Consider the following 17,937-nt stretch of genomic DNA (forward strand, 5'->3'; position numbering starts at 1 on the left):
AATTAATTGGCTGAAGATATAGAGTTTCAGTTAAATTATAATTCAGTAATGTCGTTATAATTCAGTAATGCCGAGCTGTTGCATATAAAAGTGACAGAACTCCAATAATCCTGTCAACAAATGAATCAAATTATCATAAACTGCTCAAAATGCATTTAAGCATTGGTTGTCATATTTGTATGAATTAAGTATAGTGTGTAACAAACATTGGGTGTTGTAGCACAGATATCGATGTACATTAAGCATCATGATAGATATTGATAATATCTTATATTATGTTTATTTGTAACAAATAGTTTCTGTGTACTGGCAGTGTTAATATTCCATCAAACATACCTTGACAATCTGTCCCCTAATGGTAACCAAACTTCGTCTTGGCATTTCCTTAACGTCTTTGATGGTTTTTACTGGTGAAGGAGGGCAAATTATGAAAGTGGCTTTTGCTGAAACATCTTCAGGAACATCCACCAGAGGACCAGTCATTATCTTGCTATGCTTCGTGAGGATTATCCTCCCATTCTTCGCCATGAAGTTCTTGATTATGATAGATTTACCCTCCTTGATAAGTCCAAATTTGGTGACATCATTCAGCGTGGCCAAGGCTGCATCCTTCGGATCAGCCACGCTGAAGTTTAGGATCTGGCCTGGCTCCCCAGCAGATCCTGTGAAGGAGGCTGTATGGTCTACCTTTACGATTTTTACTCTGATTATTCCAATTGATATGGCTTGGCTTTGTCATCTATGCCTTTGAGTTCAGCTAATGTCTTAGCCATTCTGAATAACAAAATAAAGTATGTGTTAAACATATGAAATAATAAGAGATGTAATAAATAAATATAAAGACGCAATATGGATATCTATGTTTGAATTAATGTTATCATCACTCTCATCAACATTTGAATTCAATCACCTCATGCAGCATTTTTGGTTAAAATTGACACTAAGCTTCAGGTTGATGACATAAAAAATAACATGTGCATGTTGGCAAGATATTAAATACTGAAACTGCACGTTACTAGCTACAGGTGACATTTACAAATATATAGCACTCTTTTATAAACAAATAATACAATAGTCACAATAATTACAAGGTAAAACTCAATTGCCAGTTCAAATAGTTTGGTAAACTCTGTGATATACTAATAGATAATTAGGACTTCAGTTTGTCCACTGTAAACTTAGCTACTACTGTTAGTTAATAAAAAGTATAATATCATAGCTATCAGAAAATAATGAAAGGCAATGTTAGAGTCATTCCATTCATGCTAGGTATACTAAAATAAATCTGTAGTTATCAAATACATGAAAATATACACACCAAAAAGCAATCAAGTTACAGACAATCTCTGTTCCTTCACCTAGCAAGTTCAAAATGAAAAAAGGTAGGTAAGATATGATTGGTTTGTGATCAGAATACCATGATTCAAATGATGCTATTGATATTTCTTGGTTAGAGAGACCTCTGATATAGATGTGGTCTAGACATGAATCATAATCAGTGGTAACACTGTGCATGCCCTGTCGAAAACCTTGCGCTTCAGTAAGAGAGTCAATTTGCATTCTGTGCTGTCTGTAGTCAATATTGATGTCTCCCATGATTATAACAGGGCTTTCCAAACCAACATGATACAGCAAATTGGTTAACATTGTACCAAGTTTTGACAATGAAGATTGCCTCGGTGGAATATATACAAATATCATCTGGATAAGCTTGTTTTGATGTAAAAAGTTTGCAAAAACCGTTTCAATTCCATCAAGGACTGATTTTTAAGCAATGTACTCGAATGGAATCCTCGAATAGATAGCCATGCCATGATGAGGTCTAGATGAAATTTGGTCACTATCATTCAGAGTAGCCTGGTCAAATCTGTACAGCTGAAATCCGTCAATATTGTACATTTCATTGTCATCATTTTGACAAAGTCTTGTCTCAGCAACAGCTAATATGTCACAGGCTGTAAGATTACAATCAGATTTAATATCTAATATGTGTTGATGAAGAGATCTACAGTTCTGGTATACTACTTTGACATCAGTGTCAATGTCCTTCAGAAGAGGCACACAAGCCTTTAACACAGCACAATTGCGTAAACGGTCCATTTCAAATTAAACCTCTGCTGAAACACTGATTTTGTTCTCATTCAGGAAAAGAATATGCACATCATCAAGTTTACACATTCTGCTTAAGCCCACATAGTGCATGTATTCTTGCTTCCTTTTTCCAAAATGGAGAACACCACTTTTCATAGTGGATCCTTGTGATTTGTGAATAGTCTTTCCTGCAGTAAGTCGCAATGGAAATTGTCTTCGGGTGATATAGCATGAATGGTTTCTGCCAACACTGAAACGTCTGGTTGCTTCAAGTATCGGTGTCCATGATTTATTTATGTTTTCTCTATATAAATGAGAATACTTTGTCCTAGCAATGTTTCCTATTTGGGGATCTTCAAATTCTACCCACACAATGCTACATCTGTCTGAATCAGCTACTCTGAAATCAAGCTTTCTTATTTCACATGATGATCCATTTGTCAAGCCATCATCAACATCCACATTGGTAATAATATCTGCCTGCAAACATTCACTTAGATGCAATATTTCATACAAACCCACTTGTTTTTTGTGGATCTGAGGAAATTTGGTTTTTAATCTTTTCCTTAACTCCTTCAGTCACATCACCACATACTGTATCTATGGCTTTGATACTACATCTCTGAGAAATTGGTATTTTCTGCAATGCCGTCATGTTGTGTGAATTTACTTCAGCATTTGTTGTGAACAGGTGTGGTATACTTGATATTGAAGGGATTGGATTGGCCTCAGATACTACTCTATTCTTTAGAGTTTCCAAATCAGTTGTAGTTTGTTCACCTTCTCTTAGCCTATTGAGCAAAGTGCAAGTCATCCTTTTGCCGCATGATGTCTGATAGCTCATAAAGGTCAAAGCAATGTTTCCACAGGTTCATTGCTAACGGTCCATAGTCATCTTTCAAGTCCTGGAATATCCATCCATCCATGACAGGTTTCAATTGAAACAGATCTCCAATGGCAATCACACTTACACCTTCAAATGGTTTTTGTGTCCAACTGATTTATGCATCTAAAGGTTTGAACTTAAAACTTTGATTTGCAGGAATGCAAAACAAGGAATGAATCGTTGAACCACCAATATTATGAGCTGCCTTTCCAGTTGGTGCACACAGTACAGCCTTCACCTCATCAGGGCATTGCCAAAGTTGTTTTGAAAAATATCGAACCAAAGCTTGGTACAAAGCAGTTGTAAGAACACTCTTTCCTACACCGACACCTCCAGTGAGAAAGCAATACATTGGTCTATCTTCAGTTTTAAACCAGTATAAGACATGATTAAAGGAGATAGACTGTTTGTAGTTCAATGATCGTAGAATGCCAACATATGTGTCATGTGAAATGTTATTCACAACACAGTCATCAGTATCAATCTGCTTTCTGGTGACACCAAAGTCCAGTGATAAGTCATATTCATGTCGAGATTCCCCTGGGTCAAAACAGCTATACAATGCACATGCCATTGCTTCCTTATCCACATCAATTTCATCAATGTGTTGTGTACCTGGAGCTGCGACAACATTAGAAGTAGAAATATCAAGCTCTGAAATTTTCTCAACAACTCCTCCAACTTCATAGACAGCCTTATTCTTTTCAATTAATGTTAACTTGCTTTGATAACTTTCTTCATAGGACACATGTTCACCCAAAAGATCCCTTTCTTCATTCCTCCATGGAAAGAACAACATTAGGTGTTCACGGAAGAAATTTTCAGGATCATTAACTTGATTGTACCGTACATAGCGAATTATCTTCTGCACAAGTCTTTTCCTTATGACACTTCCATCTTTCATAAAATGCTCATCAGCAAACTCATCAACTCCAGACTCTGGCATCTCATCATTGCATAAAATTTCCTCATCATCTCGATCATCAATATTTTCTGGCATCAATATTTTCTGGCAAGAATTGGTCATCAGTGTGATTCTTTTTCTGGTTATCCTTTTGTTTTTTGTGAACATAATTTCAAATTTTGACATGAAATCTGCAAGACAGCACTGGGAAAGGGTTCTTGATTCAATATCTGTTGAATCTTTTGATAGGTTCTCAAGCTTGTGCATAGGTTTCAAGAGAAATGTCCTTTTGTCTGCTTCACATGTATTGATGAACACAATACTACGACTGCTCATTCGCAAAGGCATTTGTAACAGAAGATATGCTGCTTCCTGTGCTGAAATCTCCACATGTGTCAAAAATGTATTGCCAATCTTCCTGACTTGCTGTTTCAAATCATAATTTCCATTCCGAACTTCTCTGCAGGCTTCATACAACATATATGACATTCCTCGCTGACCCTTTGATATATAAGATACAATATAAGCAGCACAATCATATGCATCTAATATTATGAACATCAATATTTGCTTCCCAACAGTTCAGAATAGTTTTGTTATAAGAATTCATTCTGATCTCTGATGGTAGTCTTTGCATGAAAACCTTTGAATTTTGCAGAGAAGATCTCAAAGCAATGATTTAATCATCTTTTTTCACATCCAACTCTACAAGGAACTCTTCAAACGTCATATTTTCACCCATTGACATACCTTGCAAAAATTGATATATCGAAGCAAAATTTGCAGATGCTTCAGGATGATCTGCTAATTCCTTCTGAGTTAAAGGCTCCAGTACTTTAGTTTCTGGCATTGGAGGATGTGGAAATCCAAATCGGCACACATTTCTCCCCTTCTTTCGACAAGTCCGTGCATGTCTGTGAGTTTGGTAATTTATTAGATCTGGTCTATCTGTTTCAGCTGAGCAGGACACGTGTTTATCAATATATGTTTCCATATCCTCTGAGCTATCTTGGCCATATACAGGAGCATCTTTAATCCAAACAAGCATGTGTATGTGTGGCGACCCACGCTGCTGAAATTCAACTCTATGGAAGTGATCTTTTACCAGACCCAATGGCTTTGCAGTGCTTTTCATAACTGAAGAGATAAAGACCTGTGATTAAAATAGCGGGCACAAGTAATAGGATCAGACTTGATTAAGTTACTTTTTTGAGTCCAAGTCAGAGATTTCACTTTCTCATCTGTGTATTCTTTATTCTTAACTAATTTTCCAAGGACTTTTAAAAGACTTGTCCATCTGGTTTCTGCTGCAGACATAGAACAAAACCATGTAGGTATACCAAGCTGTCTAATCATTGCAAAAACATCCTTTTTTGCTTGTTCCCAGTATGCCGGAGATCCGCTGACACTACGCAGCACTCTGAACACTTCATTCAATCTAACAAGGTTATCAAAAGAATTTGGATTTATCACATCACTGACAGTTACCTTCTTCCCTTCAGATTTGCACTTTCTTATAGCTAAAGTAACTCTGTCATGAATTTGTTTCACCTGCAGTTTGAAGAATATATTTGGTATAGAGGAAGCTGCTCTTCTATCAACACACCTTAACTCCCATCTACATATAGTGCTGTAATGAACAGGCACTTCTCTATCCTTATTATTGGTCCTTTGTTGCCCACAAAAAATGGTTGGAAAAGATAAGTACTCTGCATTTGTGTCTTGGTATATACCTAAAGGAGATTGACCCTCTCCAGGAGCAAATGAGAATACTTTCTGTAATCCTTGAACATTTATAGGATGCATTAATGTATCAGTGTTACCAGTAACTCGATTTTCAAAATTATGTGCCTCTGTCCAACCGTCTGAACTATCTGAATCAATGTCTGTATTAACAATGCTAATATGACTATTTAGCTTTGTATGGATATCATTCAGGTTTGATGATTCATGTACACCTTTTACTGTCACAGATATATCACAAGACTTTTCATCACTTAACTTGTACATGCTCAGTTTTTCGCTACCTGACATCTTCGTATCGGAGATGTCTACATCAGAGTTGTTTGGAACAGACATGTTGACATTTGACATGCCTGCACAGGAAAAAAAAGGGCATGGTGCTGGGTTTTGAAAAGGGCACTTTGACCGCGATAAATAACCATCAGAGGGGCACAAAGGTTATATCGACAACTTCCAATACAAGGGAAAATCTTTAAAACTGTCTTGTTGTTTATTTAATTCTGGTTCAACTTAATATCATTTAAATGCTTTAAACTCTCTGAGTTGCTAAGTAATATCAGGACATCTATTTAATTATTCTGAGTGAAAAAAAATGATTTTGAAAATTGTAATCTGCCGATCATATGATCATGACTATAATTGATTCACAATAAAGATTTAAATATTAAAACTACTGTATTGATTTGAATAAGATAACATGTTTCATAATAATGGGCAATTAATTAAAATAATGTTCTAAATTTACAAGCACTAAATTAAGAAAATACAGATAATTGTTAGAGTAGTATTCAAAATATTTCAATTTAGTCTGATAGAGAAAAAAATTGATTTCTTTTTAATTTGATTTATTTTAATTACTTTGCTATTAATAATTTTATCATTATTAATATATCTTTTCTAAAAATAAATTCACACCGAAATTCTAAAGAAACAATACCGTTTTCATTTTTAAAAACGTGAATATTAGTAAAATCCTGAAATTCAATACCTCCGGATCTACTATTACAATACACCCAAAATGGCGGCCATTACGATTGCAAAGCTTGTGACATCCATCAGATTTAGATAGACCTATTAAACATTAAAAACGTGAGTAAATCATTTACAGTTGTAAGCAGTATTTGTTTTTGAAGTGATGATCACTAGCTGTAGTCATAAAAGTTATTGAAAGGCCAGCTGATTGTTTTCTAGGCTGCTGATCGGCTGCTTGACTTCAGCTTACGTAATACACAGACCTGAAAGTGACACCACAAGCCAAGGTGGAAATAGCCCAAGGCTGCTAATTAGGGCCACTGGGGTGTTGGTCAGGGGGTCAGGGAGTGGTCACACCTCTTTTGTTTACTTAATTATCAAGCCACTGCCTGGTATTTTGGTAGTTTAGTAAAAGTGTTCTGGGGACAAACAGGACACGGCGTTAGGTTATAGGGGCATGGCGTCAGGTAAAAAGGGCACGACGCGGCGCCATGCTAATCGGGGCTGTGGGAAACACTAGACATTTGACATGCCTACATCAGAATTTTCTCGACTGACTCGAGCTGAAAGGTTTACATCTGACATGATTACATCTGAGTTTTCTCGATCAGACATAATAACATCTGAAATGCCGACCTCAGAGTTTTCTTGAGCTGACAAGTTTACATCTGACATGCATACATCAGAGTTTTCTCGAGCTGACGTATTTACATCTGACATACCTACATCAAAGTTTTCTCTAGCTGACAAATTTACATCCGACATGATTACATCTGAATTTTCTCGATCAGACATGTTAACATCCGAAATGCCGACCTCAGAGTTTTCTCGAGCTGACAAGTTTTCATTTGACATGCCTACATCAGAGTTTTCTTGAGCTGAAAGGTTTACATCTGACATGCCTACATCAGAGTTTTCTCGAGCTGAAAGGTTTACATCTGACATGCCTACATCAGAGTTTTCTCGAGCTGAAAGGTTTACATCTGACACATGCCTACATCAGAGTTTTCTCTAGCTGAAAGGTTAACATCTGACATCATGCCTACATCAGAGTTTACATGAGCTGAGAAGTGTACATCTGAGTGATCCTTGGCAGAAGCTTGATCGATACTGGATTTGTCATATTCTTCATCATTGATTTGCCAGTCTCTGTTTATTTGAACTCCCTCTGCTCTAAAAAGCTCACTATATGAAAGTAGCCACTCCAGTGTATCTATGCATTTTTTTGGTCGAATAGGCTCATACATAACTGAATGCTTAAAACTCTTTTTCCTTTTAAGCTTCACCTGGATTGTTTCAGATTGATTCAATGTTCTTGGCAAACTTGTCATTGTTGTATTAACATCAGTTGGCACATTGACAATATTGCCTTTCAAACATCTCTGACCACCTCTAGGCTTTTCAAGAACCTGCATAAATAGTATTCTTGGACTAATCAACCTTTCTTCCATTTGTGTCAATTCTAACTCTTGTGGTTTAACAGGAAAACCCATACCATTCTGCAGTGAACAAGACGGCATTTTGTTTTCTCTTAAATTTTGTATGCAAGTGGCACAGCACCATTCCAATTCATTCACACTGAAGATCCCTTGTAAACATCTTTTGCCCATTGTTGTCTCTTTGTCTTTATCAGAAACTCTGACAACACCATTGCGAAAACAAGTTTGGGTACAACATGTGCATACAAAAGCAGGACCTTCAGCTACAGACTACAGACTACTAAAATCTGTAATTACATTGTTTGCTTCCCTATCTAAAGATACATCCTTTGGAGCACAATGATTTTTGGTTATATTGTTTGAAGTTTCTGGAAGATATGAACCAACCCTATCTTTGTTTTTAAAGATTATTTGGGGGCAGTCCAAATGTGAATCTGAAGTATTTCTTCTCTTTTGTGGCTTTGGTTTCTTCGTGAAAAATGTTGCTAACTGTGTTCCTTCTGATTTGGACAAAGTCTTGTACGAAGATGATAGAATTTACAAAATTATCCAATCTAAACTGGATGACTCTTAAGAACTTCTTCTCTTTACCGATTTACCTAAAGGGGTTCAAATTGGGAAAACACGGTTTATCTGTAAACACAAAAAGAATTAGGCCATGGGCTAGGAGGGTCCCACATGCACCCCCCCAAACCTCCGAACCAATATTTTTCTGAACCCTTATGACCCACTGATCACAAATCAAAATGTTAACATTGCATAAGTTGGGATGAACTTCCGGTTATGACGTCATCAAGATGGCCGCCATCTCGAATTTGACTAAAAATTGAAAAATAGTCATAACATTGACATTTTTCAACCGAAGTATACAAATGAGGTATCAAAATGACCACAATAGAACAACAAACACATATCAGGACCAAAACATCCAATATATGTAGTGATTTCTACGCAGGAAATGAAAAAATCTGATTTTCAAGCTCAAAAATGGTGATTTTTCAGCAAATTTTTCATATTTGGCTTGACGCAGCAAAAATGTTTCCCAACAGCAAACTATTATTTCTAATAAGATTTTTGACCACTTATCAATCAGTTTAAGCAACAAAAACAACAAAAACCAATGTTAACATCGTATAAGTTCCGGTTATTACGTCATCAAGATGGCCACCATCTCGAATTTCACTGAAAAATGCAAAATAGTCATAACACTGATATTTTTCAACTGAAGTAGACAAATGAGGTATCAAAATGACCAGAATAGAACAACAAATACATTTCAGGACCAAATAATCAATATATGTAGTGATTTGTACGCACAAAATGAAAAAAAATAAGATTTTAAACTCATAAATGGTGATTTTTCAGCAAATTTTTCATATTTGGCTTGACGCAGCAAAAAAGTTTTCCAACAACAAATTATTACTCGTAATCAATTATTTAAACTCCTGTCAATCAGTAAAAAAAACAAAAAAAAAAACAACAACAAAAATATATAGAAATGCAAAAAAGAATTATTGTTATACTCTCATTTGTGTAGATTAGCAGCGTCTCAAAAATAATTATTACAGCACAACGCCTACTGATAGAGTAACAAATATAGCCTAAACTAAGCTTGTGTTTCCGTTAATATCATAAACAGTTTCAAAAACGTTTGTGTCTTTGAAAATGAGCAGATTCATGGTTTATTCCCTATGCATACCATAAGCAAAATGTCAGATGGTTACTACAATGTCACATATGTCTTTCACTGGTTCTCAATGATAACCATTATCATTGTGCGTGCTTTCTCGCCTCACTGCACTATCCACTGAAGAGACTCGGCATATCTGGTAGCTGGCACATGCAGTCCGAATCAGAGTAATCGAGATATCAGTATCCAATTCGTTGAAAGTCAGAGCGTCGTCTTCGATGTCGATGAGCTGATGTGACACTACATTGCCAGTGTTGTTCTAGCCTGTCATCTTTTATTAGCCATCCATGGTCAGAGTTCATATCAAGAACAACAGGTTCAGGGATGTGGGATCTCTTTCAGATTCTAACATATCGTACGTATATGCTGTTTCAGACTTCTCCGGCATAATGGAAATTACACAAGATCCACATTCTTCCAATGGTGGAATTAGTTCTCCTTAGCGCATAGCTCCATAATTCGTATGAAGTACTATTCATCAATCTTGTGGACCCTCGTGCAACCATAAATGGCACAGGTGATATCATCGAGGTCATTAATGAGACCATAAATGTTAAATGCTTTTCATTGGTCTGAATTTTCCCAGTCCCTTGAAGGTGCTGGTTGTGTCACATTTGGTGTATGCGTAAAGAGACCATTGAAGACTCTCCCGTAAATAGTTCTCTACAGTGCTTTCCAGACTTGGCAAAGAGTGAAACTTCACTGCATACCTCATTTATGACCTCAAAGAATCCAACTGTGCCACCTACGGTCACTGAGGTTCACAAGAATGAGGACTTGTGCTTCATACGAATTAAGGAGAACCAACCCAATCCTCCGCAGAATTTTGATCTGGTGTCTTTTCCATAATGCCGGGGAAGTCTGAAACATCATATACGATATGTGAATCTAGGTGAAACTAGGTTGGAGACAGGAAGAGCTCCAACATCCCTGAATCCGATGTTTCTGATATTAAATCATGGACGGTTGACAAGTTAGAACCACGATGGTAACCCGGTAATGTAATGTCCATCAGGACATCGAGGTCGAAGACGACACTCTGGCGAGAAAGCACGCACAATGAAAATGATTATCATTAAGAACTAGTGAAAGAAATTTGTGACACTGTAGTAACCATCTTATATTTCCTTACGTTAAACACAGGAAATAAACAATAGATGTGCTCATTCTAATAGACACAAAACGTTTCGAAAAGTGTCATGGTATTTACGGAATTTTAATTTGATACCCTATAGCTATTAGTTGGCATTTTGCTGTAGTAATTCAGTTTGATAGGCTGCTAGTCTACAATATTTCGAACATGAAAATGGATTATTTTGAAGTCCTACATAGATATTCAGCCAATTTTAAATTTAAATTTGTTAAGATATAAATCGTCAATAGCCAATGTTATATTCAGGAAATTCCAGGACATCAGGAAACTGTAGTGTCAGTGGTTTGGAAAAAAATTACAATCATATGCCGCATCCGGTGATGTTTTGTAAACCAAATGATGGTATAACAACAATTCTCTTTTGCATTTCTATATATTGTTGTTGTTGTTGTTGTTGTTGTTGTTTTAACTGATTGATAAGAGGTCAAATAATTGATTACGAATAATAATTTGTTGTTTGAAAACAATATTGCTGCGTCAAGCCAAAAATGAAAAAAATGCTGAAAAAATTACCATTTTTGAGCTTAAAATCGTATTTTCATTTCCTGCGTTCAAAACACTACATATATTGGATTATTTGGTCCTGACGTGTATTTGTTGTTCTATTCTGGTCATTTTGATACCTCATTTGTCTACTTCAGTCGAAAAAAGTCAGTGTTATGACTATTTTGCATTTTTCAGTGAAATTCGAGATGGTGGCCATCTTGATGACGTAATAACCGGAACTTATACGATGTTAACATTGGTTTTTGTTGTTTTTGTTGCTTAAACTGATTGATAAGTGGTCAAAAATCTTATTAGAAGTAATAGTTTGCTGTTGGGAAACATTTTTGCTGCGTCAAGCCAAATATGAAAAATTTGCTGAAAAATCACCATTTTTGAGCTTGAAAATCAGATTTTTTCATTTCCTGCGTAGAAATCACTACATATATTGGATGTTTTGGTCCTGACATGTGTTTGTTGTTCTATTGTGGTCATTTTGATACCTCATTTGTATACTTCGGTTGAAAAATGTCAATGTTATGACTATTTTTCAATTTTTAGTCAAATTCGAGATGGCGGCCATCTTGATGACGTCATAACCGGAAGTTCATCCAAACTTATGCAATGTTAACATTTTGATTTGTGATCAGTGGGTCATAAGGGTTCAGAAAAATATTGGTTCGGAGGTTTGGGGGGGTGCATGTGGGACCCTCCTAGCCCATGGCCTATTTTGTGTTTACAGATAAACCGTGTTTTCCCAATTTGAACCCCTTTAGGTAAATCGGTAAAGAGAAGAAGTTCTTAAGAGTCATCCAGTTTAGATTGGATAATTTTGTAAATTCTATCATCTTCGTACAAGACTTTGTCCAAATCACACAGGCAAATTTTTCACACTTTGCCTTGCATTGTTAGCTGACATAATGAAGCATTTTCATAGATTGCATTTTTGTGTAGGAAATATATTTCAATACAATGCCAAAGGAGGTGTTGCATATGGTCCGCCACGATCGATTTTTAATTTTTTGGTTGCAAATACATTCAATGGCACATAATACGTATCGGACCAGTACTTATCTCCATGGAATAAAGATTTAATCAATGCGACTACAGCGCCACTTTTGTAAGTTTTACGTCCGATTTCCTACTTTGCGCCTTTAATAGCGATCATATTAAGACATACAAAAACAAAGAGATAAATTATTTTGGTGTAATAACATAGCATTTCGTATTATCTTTTTTAACGATAATACAATACGTCAATAGATCTGTTGGGGTTTTCTTGCAATTTCCAGTTTTGCTCTTATTTTTTCATGAAAAAACGAGAAATTTCATTTCATTAGTTTTTTTAATAAATTCCTTAGATAACAATGACAAACCCGAGTACCCTAAAAAATTTCAGCAATCAAAAATATCTTCAATATATCATTTATTGACTCAAGAAAAATATTGTGTCGATGAATCACTGGTCAACATCGACTTTTTTGCAGCTTTTGTACGGCCTACCCCCCCCTTTATTTCTTGACCCAATATCAAAGGTACTGAGAGTACTGAGAGTTAAAAATGTTAACGACAATCTGTCCTTCTCTCTTGAGCTCTATCATGTATCAAAAGCCGCTTTAGCGACGTCAATAGTTGAGTAACAACGTATCTTATATAATTGGTTGAACCAAAGTAGTTAGGTCAAACTGACATATATATTGACATTTGACCTACATCTAAATAAAAACTTCTTTTGCCTATATCACAAAATGTTAATTTTAGGGTCATATATTGAACTAGACAATATGTTAAATAGGGTCCTATAATATTTCCTACACCAATCGTCAGAAGTATTTCTGTCTTCATGGGTTTATTTACTTATTAATAAGCAAATGTCCCGTTTAGTAGCGAAACGTATTATGGTATATCGGTGTAACTTATATGTTGACCTTAGATATTTCTCAAAAGAATATACTGTTGTTTTTTTATGTCATAAACATGTCATGCATAATTTGGATTTCATTCTTCAGCCAAACAGCCCATCTCGGACTATTATTCACACAATAAAACATAGTCAAACTATACAGTAAAGAAAAAAGAATACAGTGGACTGAAATTGCTTAACTTTTTGGGGCACAAAATAAGATATTTCACTCTAGGAACTCTTCAATTGACGTTCTTGGTGTCTGATATATTTAAAAAACTGTTACTATGAAAGAAGGTAAAGTAAACAAATCATGCGGAATATTACAGACCCACTATCTGAGTTCTTTAGGCCTTTCACATATTGAAAAGCTGTTTGAAGATTTTCATATATTTGACTTGTCTGAAGTCCTTTATTCCAGCATACTGCAAGGCGTCTTAGTTATTGTCAAGAAGTCGTTTATGTTTGCCAATTTGAACCCTGTGACCTTCAATTAACGTCAATGTCATTCATTTGACAAACAACTTAGTAGCACTTTATTTAAGAATATGTTAGGTCTAACATCATGTATTGATGCCTTCCAATTATTGAGAAGTCGTTTGAATGAAAAGTTTTATGAACGACGGCGCACGAAGTACAATCACTCAAGGTCACCCTGACCTATCGGGCAAGATGATTTAGGACATTTGCCCTTCATCCCAACATGCTACATGTACAATACCAGGTGTCTAGTCCTCTTAGTTATCCACAAGAAGTCGTTTAAAGATTTTAGTCTATTTGACTCAAGTGACCATGAAGGTAGGTCAAGGTCATTCATTCAAACAAACTTGGTAGTCGTTTAAGCTATCATTCTACAGTCCCAATATCAGATTCCAATGCCTCTTAGTTATTCACAATAAGTCGTTTTAAAGTTTTTAGCCTATTTGACCCTTGTAAACATGCCAGCATACTTAATGCCTTATATCAGGTATCTAGGCATCTTAGTTATTCACAAGAAATCGTTAAAAGATTTAGCCTTTTTTTGAATTCTTTGACCCTTGAATGAAGGTCAAGGTAATTCATTTCCACAAACTTGGTGGTCCATCATTTCAGCATTCTACATGCCTAAATGTCAGTTTCTTGGGCCTTTCGGATATTGAGAAGAAGTTGTTTGAATGAAAAGTTTATACGTACGACGAAATGCGAACAGCGCACGACCATGGACAAAGCATGGTGACTGTAGGTCATCCTGACCCTTCTGGTTAGATGACCTTATGACATTAAAATGAAATAACGATGAAAATGTGGTCCTGCAGGTAGGGCGTTAGAATTGTACCTACTGCCCTTATCGCATGATAAGAAAAGGCGACTAAATTTAGGATCGTTATCATAGCATCTCTTCTTCCTAACTTAATTTATACTTCTTAACGTCTTCCTTGACACTGTCTCACATTTGGCCTTCGGTTGAGAGCTCGCCCCTGTGAGGTAGGCTCTGGGTTCTGTCACCTGGCGGAGACACACCCTGCTTAGCGCTCAGCATTAAGGGAGTAGGACGACTTGTTCGTCTGTTGTCAGTATGATGTGACTGGGGATGTGTTGCTTGGTGTCGTCGGCGGCATGTTTCAGTGATATAGCACTATGAAAAGGGCAAGAGTTCCACTATAGAAGAAGACACAACATGAAATATACCGAAGTCTCCCATATCGCACACTACGCACTTCATACACTCAGGACACTGCATACATAAGATGCCTTCCTTACATGACCCTGGCTATCAATAGGGCTTTGATTTAATCAAACAAACAGTGAAAACAATTTTAATAGAGTCAAGAATGCAGGAATTGGTCCACTGCAAAAGTAAACTTGTTGATTCGCTGATTTTTATTGACGTACTGCTACAGCTATAGTCATTTAAGGAAGGCATCCCGTGTATGTCCTTTCATATATTCTATGGTGTTGCCCCATCAAAGGACAGAACCAAGATATTTCATCAAAGTTTTTCCCCCATAATTAATTGAGTAACAATAGTTTTTTTTTTTTTTTGAAAATAGTGAATCTGATATAAACATTGACCGACCAATTCTAATAAACTCATTGATATAGGTATTTCGGTCTCCTTTTGTTCTAAGAATTTAGACGAAAAGTATCATAGCAAAAGTGAATCAGCTAGAAATCAATCACTATTTCAAGAAAGGTAGTGGGAAGAAGAAACAAAACTTATAAACTTGTAATCATTACCTGTTAAAAAAATCAATTAGAGGTATTATTTCGGCGATTATCTTCTATATTTACTAATGTAAAATGAGACAAAGCGGGCACGTCTGATGTCTGATTGACGCCAGCAAAATAGTTTTCACCCTAAAGATTCTAGAGAGCGCCCTTTTTAGCGATCATGGCGAAAGTGGTGTATAGCAGTTCTGCACAATTCTAAGCACGCCCTACCTGAGACGATGCAGAACATAGATCGGTTCCCTTTAAGATAACAATCGTCAAAGGTCCACATACTAGCCGAGCGGAAAGAGAGCCGCGATAAAGACTGAATACAGATTCTGGGAAATGCAACATGGCATTGTGTATATGTTAAATCACAACTGTCAGTTTTATGTGTCCCACTGTTTCAAAACGGATAAGTAGAATTTCTGAAAAAATATTATTTAAACATGAGTTTATGATGATTATTTCAAGGTTTGGTCGAAATACGCACCTCATCATCACATTCTACTCCAACAGTAAAATCGGTAATATTAGACAGTGTACTCTCATTACTTTGATATTATGGAAAAAAAAACAGGGGGTAGACGAATTTAACCTAAAAAAAACGTGGCATATCCAATGATTCATCAACTTGAGCTGTTTATGGTAAATCGATGATAACCTGAATATAATTTTAAACATCAAAATTTTAGGGTACTCGAGTAGTGCCTTACTTATTCTGGTGACTGAACCAGAAAACTTTTAACTGTCAAAACGATTAATAATTAAACTTAATATAATTGATGTGTCTTTGAAAAAGGCACTATAACGTGTGAAGCAACAGTACAAAGAAAATCTTTCCATCAGCGGTAACTTCCAAAAAAGTATTCGATAGCCTATAAATAGGGATATATACCGGCCTCCAATGGACTAGCGTCACACAACTTGTTTGCCAAGTAATTTTAATATTAAGGAATAGCCTACCCAAGACCAATGGCCCTTTACGAGCTAACTAGCCCGCAGCTTAAAATAAGGAGAATATATTTCAACTTATTTATCGATGACAATAATAAAATTCCAGAAAAGGAAATTTGCTTGAATTTATGATTTTTTACATCGTTACTTGACCCAAGAAAGAGTGAAGGACGATTTCCAAAATGATGACTCACGATGACTCACCAACACATATATTAAACAAGTATGCGTTAGAAAGAGATGATTACAATGGAAGTTTACTATCTTTATGCAAGCAAATCATTCTTACCTTGGTTTCTATGTTGATTGATGTAGTTTCTAATTTCTCGCGTGTCGAAAGACTGTCTTTTCCAATATGGCGGGTGGCAGGAATGAAATGGCGTAAGGATCATGTTCGGATGACCTTTATACCACGTGTAATTCAAGTCAAATGCATTTTCTGCACGTTGCTCTGTCAAATACAACGCCATTTCGCCCCAACATACAAAATACGATTGGCTTTATTGTGCTCTTTGGGGGCGAGATGACTACCTACACGGAAATAATTCTGACAGGTTTTCAAACTATTTCGTCCCCTGAAATTCACCGTTAAAATTTTGCCAGCAGCAATTTGATTGGCCATTTACAAAGGTCATCTGGACATGACCCATTATGGGATTTTCTCAGATCCTCTTATCTAACGTAGTGATAATAAGGATCTGTATTTTAATCAGATTGAGTGTATACACACCTCCATAAAAAGTGATAGAGAGCCAACTGTTCCATTTAATGAGATTATGTATATAGTCCAGCATAACGCTTAATACATGTAGTGTTGTGAATCACTATACACTCTGGGTTTGAGTCAACCTTTCCTTTATAATAGAATATTGTTATAGTGGTTAAAGATTTATGTGGACAATGCAGACACTAGGAAGTCAAACTATTGACCGGTCAATAGGCGAAATTACTTCATTTACATTTTATATAGAGAGTCGGGTAACAATTTATGTTATGTAATAAGTAAAATTGAAGAAAATTTCTTTTTAATAATTCAATAGTCCTAAAGATGATATTGAGAATTTGAAGAATTTTGAGATGAATTTGTACAAGCCAGCAGTTAGTTAATGTTTGAATGATGATGTATAATCCATTTGATAATTGACTAAATTAGCGCCAGAATCACTATAGAATGTCATCATGAGAATTGTATGAGTCATTATTGATTACATGCTATTTTTATTATATATCGAAACTAAAGCTATTCAGAATTATTTTTATGTATAATTCAAATATCTATTTTATGTCAATCAAGTATACATACTTTTCAGTAAATATAATATAACCTTTTGTAACCTTTTGTAATGTATAATTATCAATTTGCAATGTTTAAATGCTTGATAAATTCATCAAGATCATCCTGAAATTGTGAATGTCTTGTTCATATTGATTATAATACAATGGTAAGCCCACAGTAGACCACAACTTTGTAACAAAATGTTCATTTACATTTATTTATTACCTCCTCTTTTCAACAGTGATTTATG

General features: G+C 35.7%; 3 protein-coding genes across 7 annotated transcripts in view; 1 reads left to right on the top strand and 2 right to left on the bottom strand.

The window, feature by feature from the left end:
* The window catches only part of LOC138335019 (solute carrier family 23 member 1-like), a 77,404-nt gene that overhangs the window by 6,271 nt on the left and 53,196 nt on the right, over nt 1-17,937 (top strand). The gene's annotated exons all lie outside the window — the stretch shown is intronic.
* The window catches only part of LOC138335015 (uncharacterized), a 38,747-nt gene that overhangs the window by 3,335 nt on the left and 17,475 nt on the right, over nt 1-17,937 (bottom strand). For 4 of the 5 annotated variants that reach the window (XR_011210221.1, XM_069283910.1, XM_069283907.1 and 1 more), the window contains exon 2: nt 337-774. Coding sequence is in view for 4 of the 5 variants with exons in the window: in XM_069283910.1 (XP_069140011.1) it covers nt 337-528 (192 nt within the window). In the remaining variant the exon portion in view is untranslated. Of the gene's footprint in view, nt 1-336; nt 3,060-17,937 lie in introns of those variants that run through there. The other variant, XM_069283908.1, reaches the window with a different exon arrangement.
* On the bottom strand, nt 7,113-7,541 carry LOC138334485 (uncharacterized protein in mobD 3'region-like). Its single transcript, XM_069283142.1, has one exon. The coding sequence runs from the start codon at nt 7,539-7,541 to the stop codon at nt 7,113-7,115; it is 429 nt and encodes a 142-aa protein (XP_069139243.1).

Source organism: Argopecten irradians, chromosome 11 (assembly GCF_041381155.1).
Source record: "Argopecten irradians isolate NY chromosome 11, Ai_NY, whole genome shotgun sequence".
In the NCBI taxonomy this organism is placed as follows: Eukaryota; Metazoa; Mollusca; class Bivalvia; order Pectinida; family Pectinidae; genus Argopecten; species Argopecten irradians.

Coding starts and splice junctions, on each gene's coding strand:
- LOC138334485 (XM_069283142.1), bottom strand. CDS start 7,541: ATGTCAGATGTAAACCTTTCAGCTCGAGAAAACTCTGATGTAGGCATG.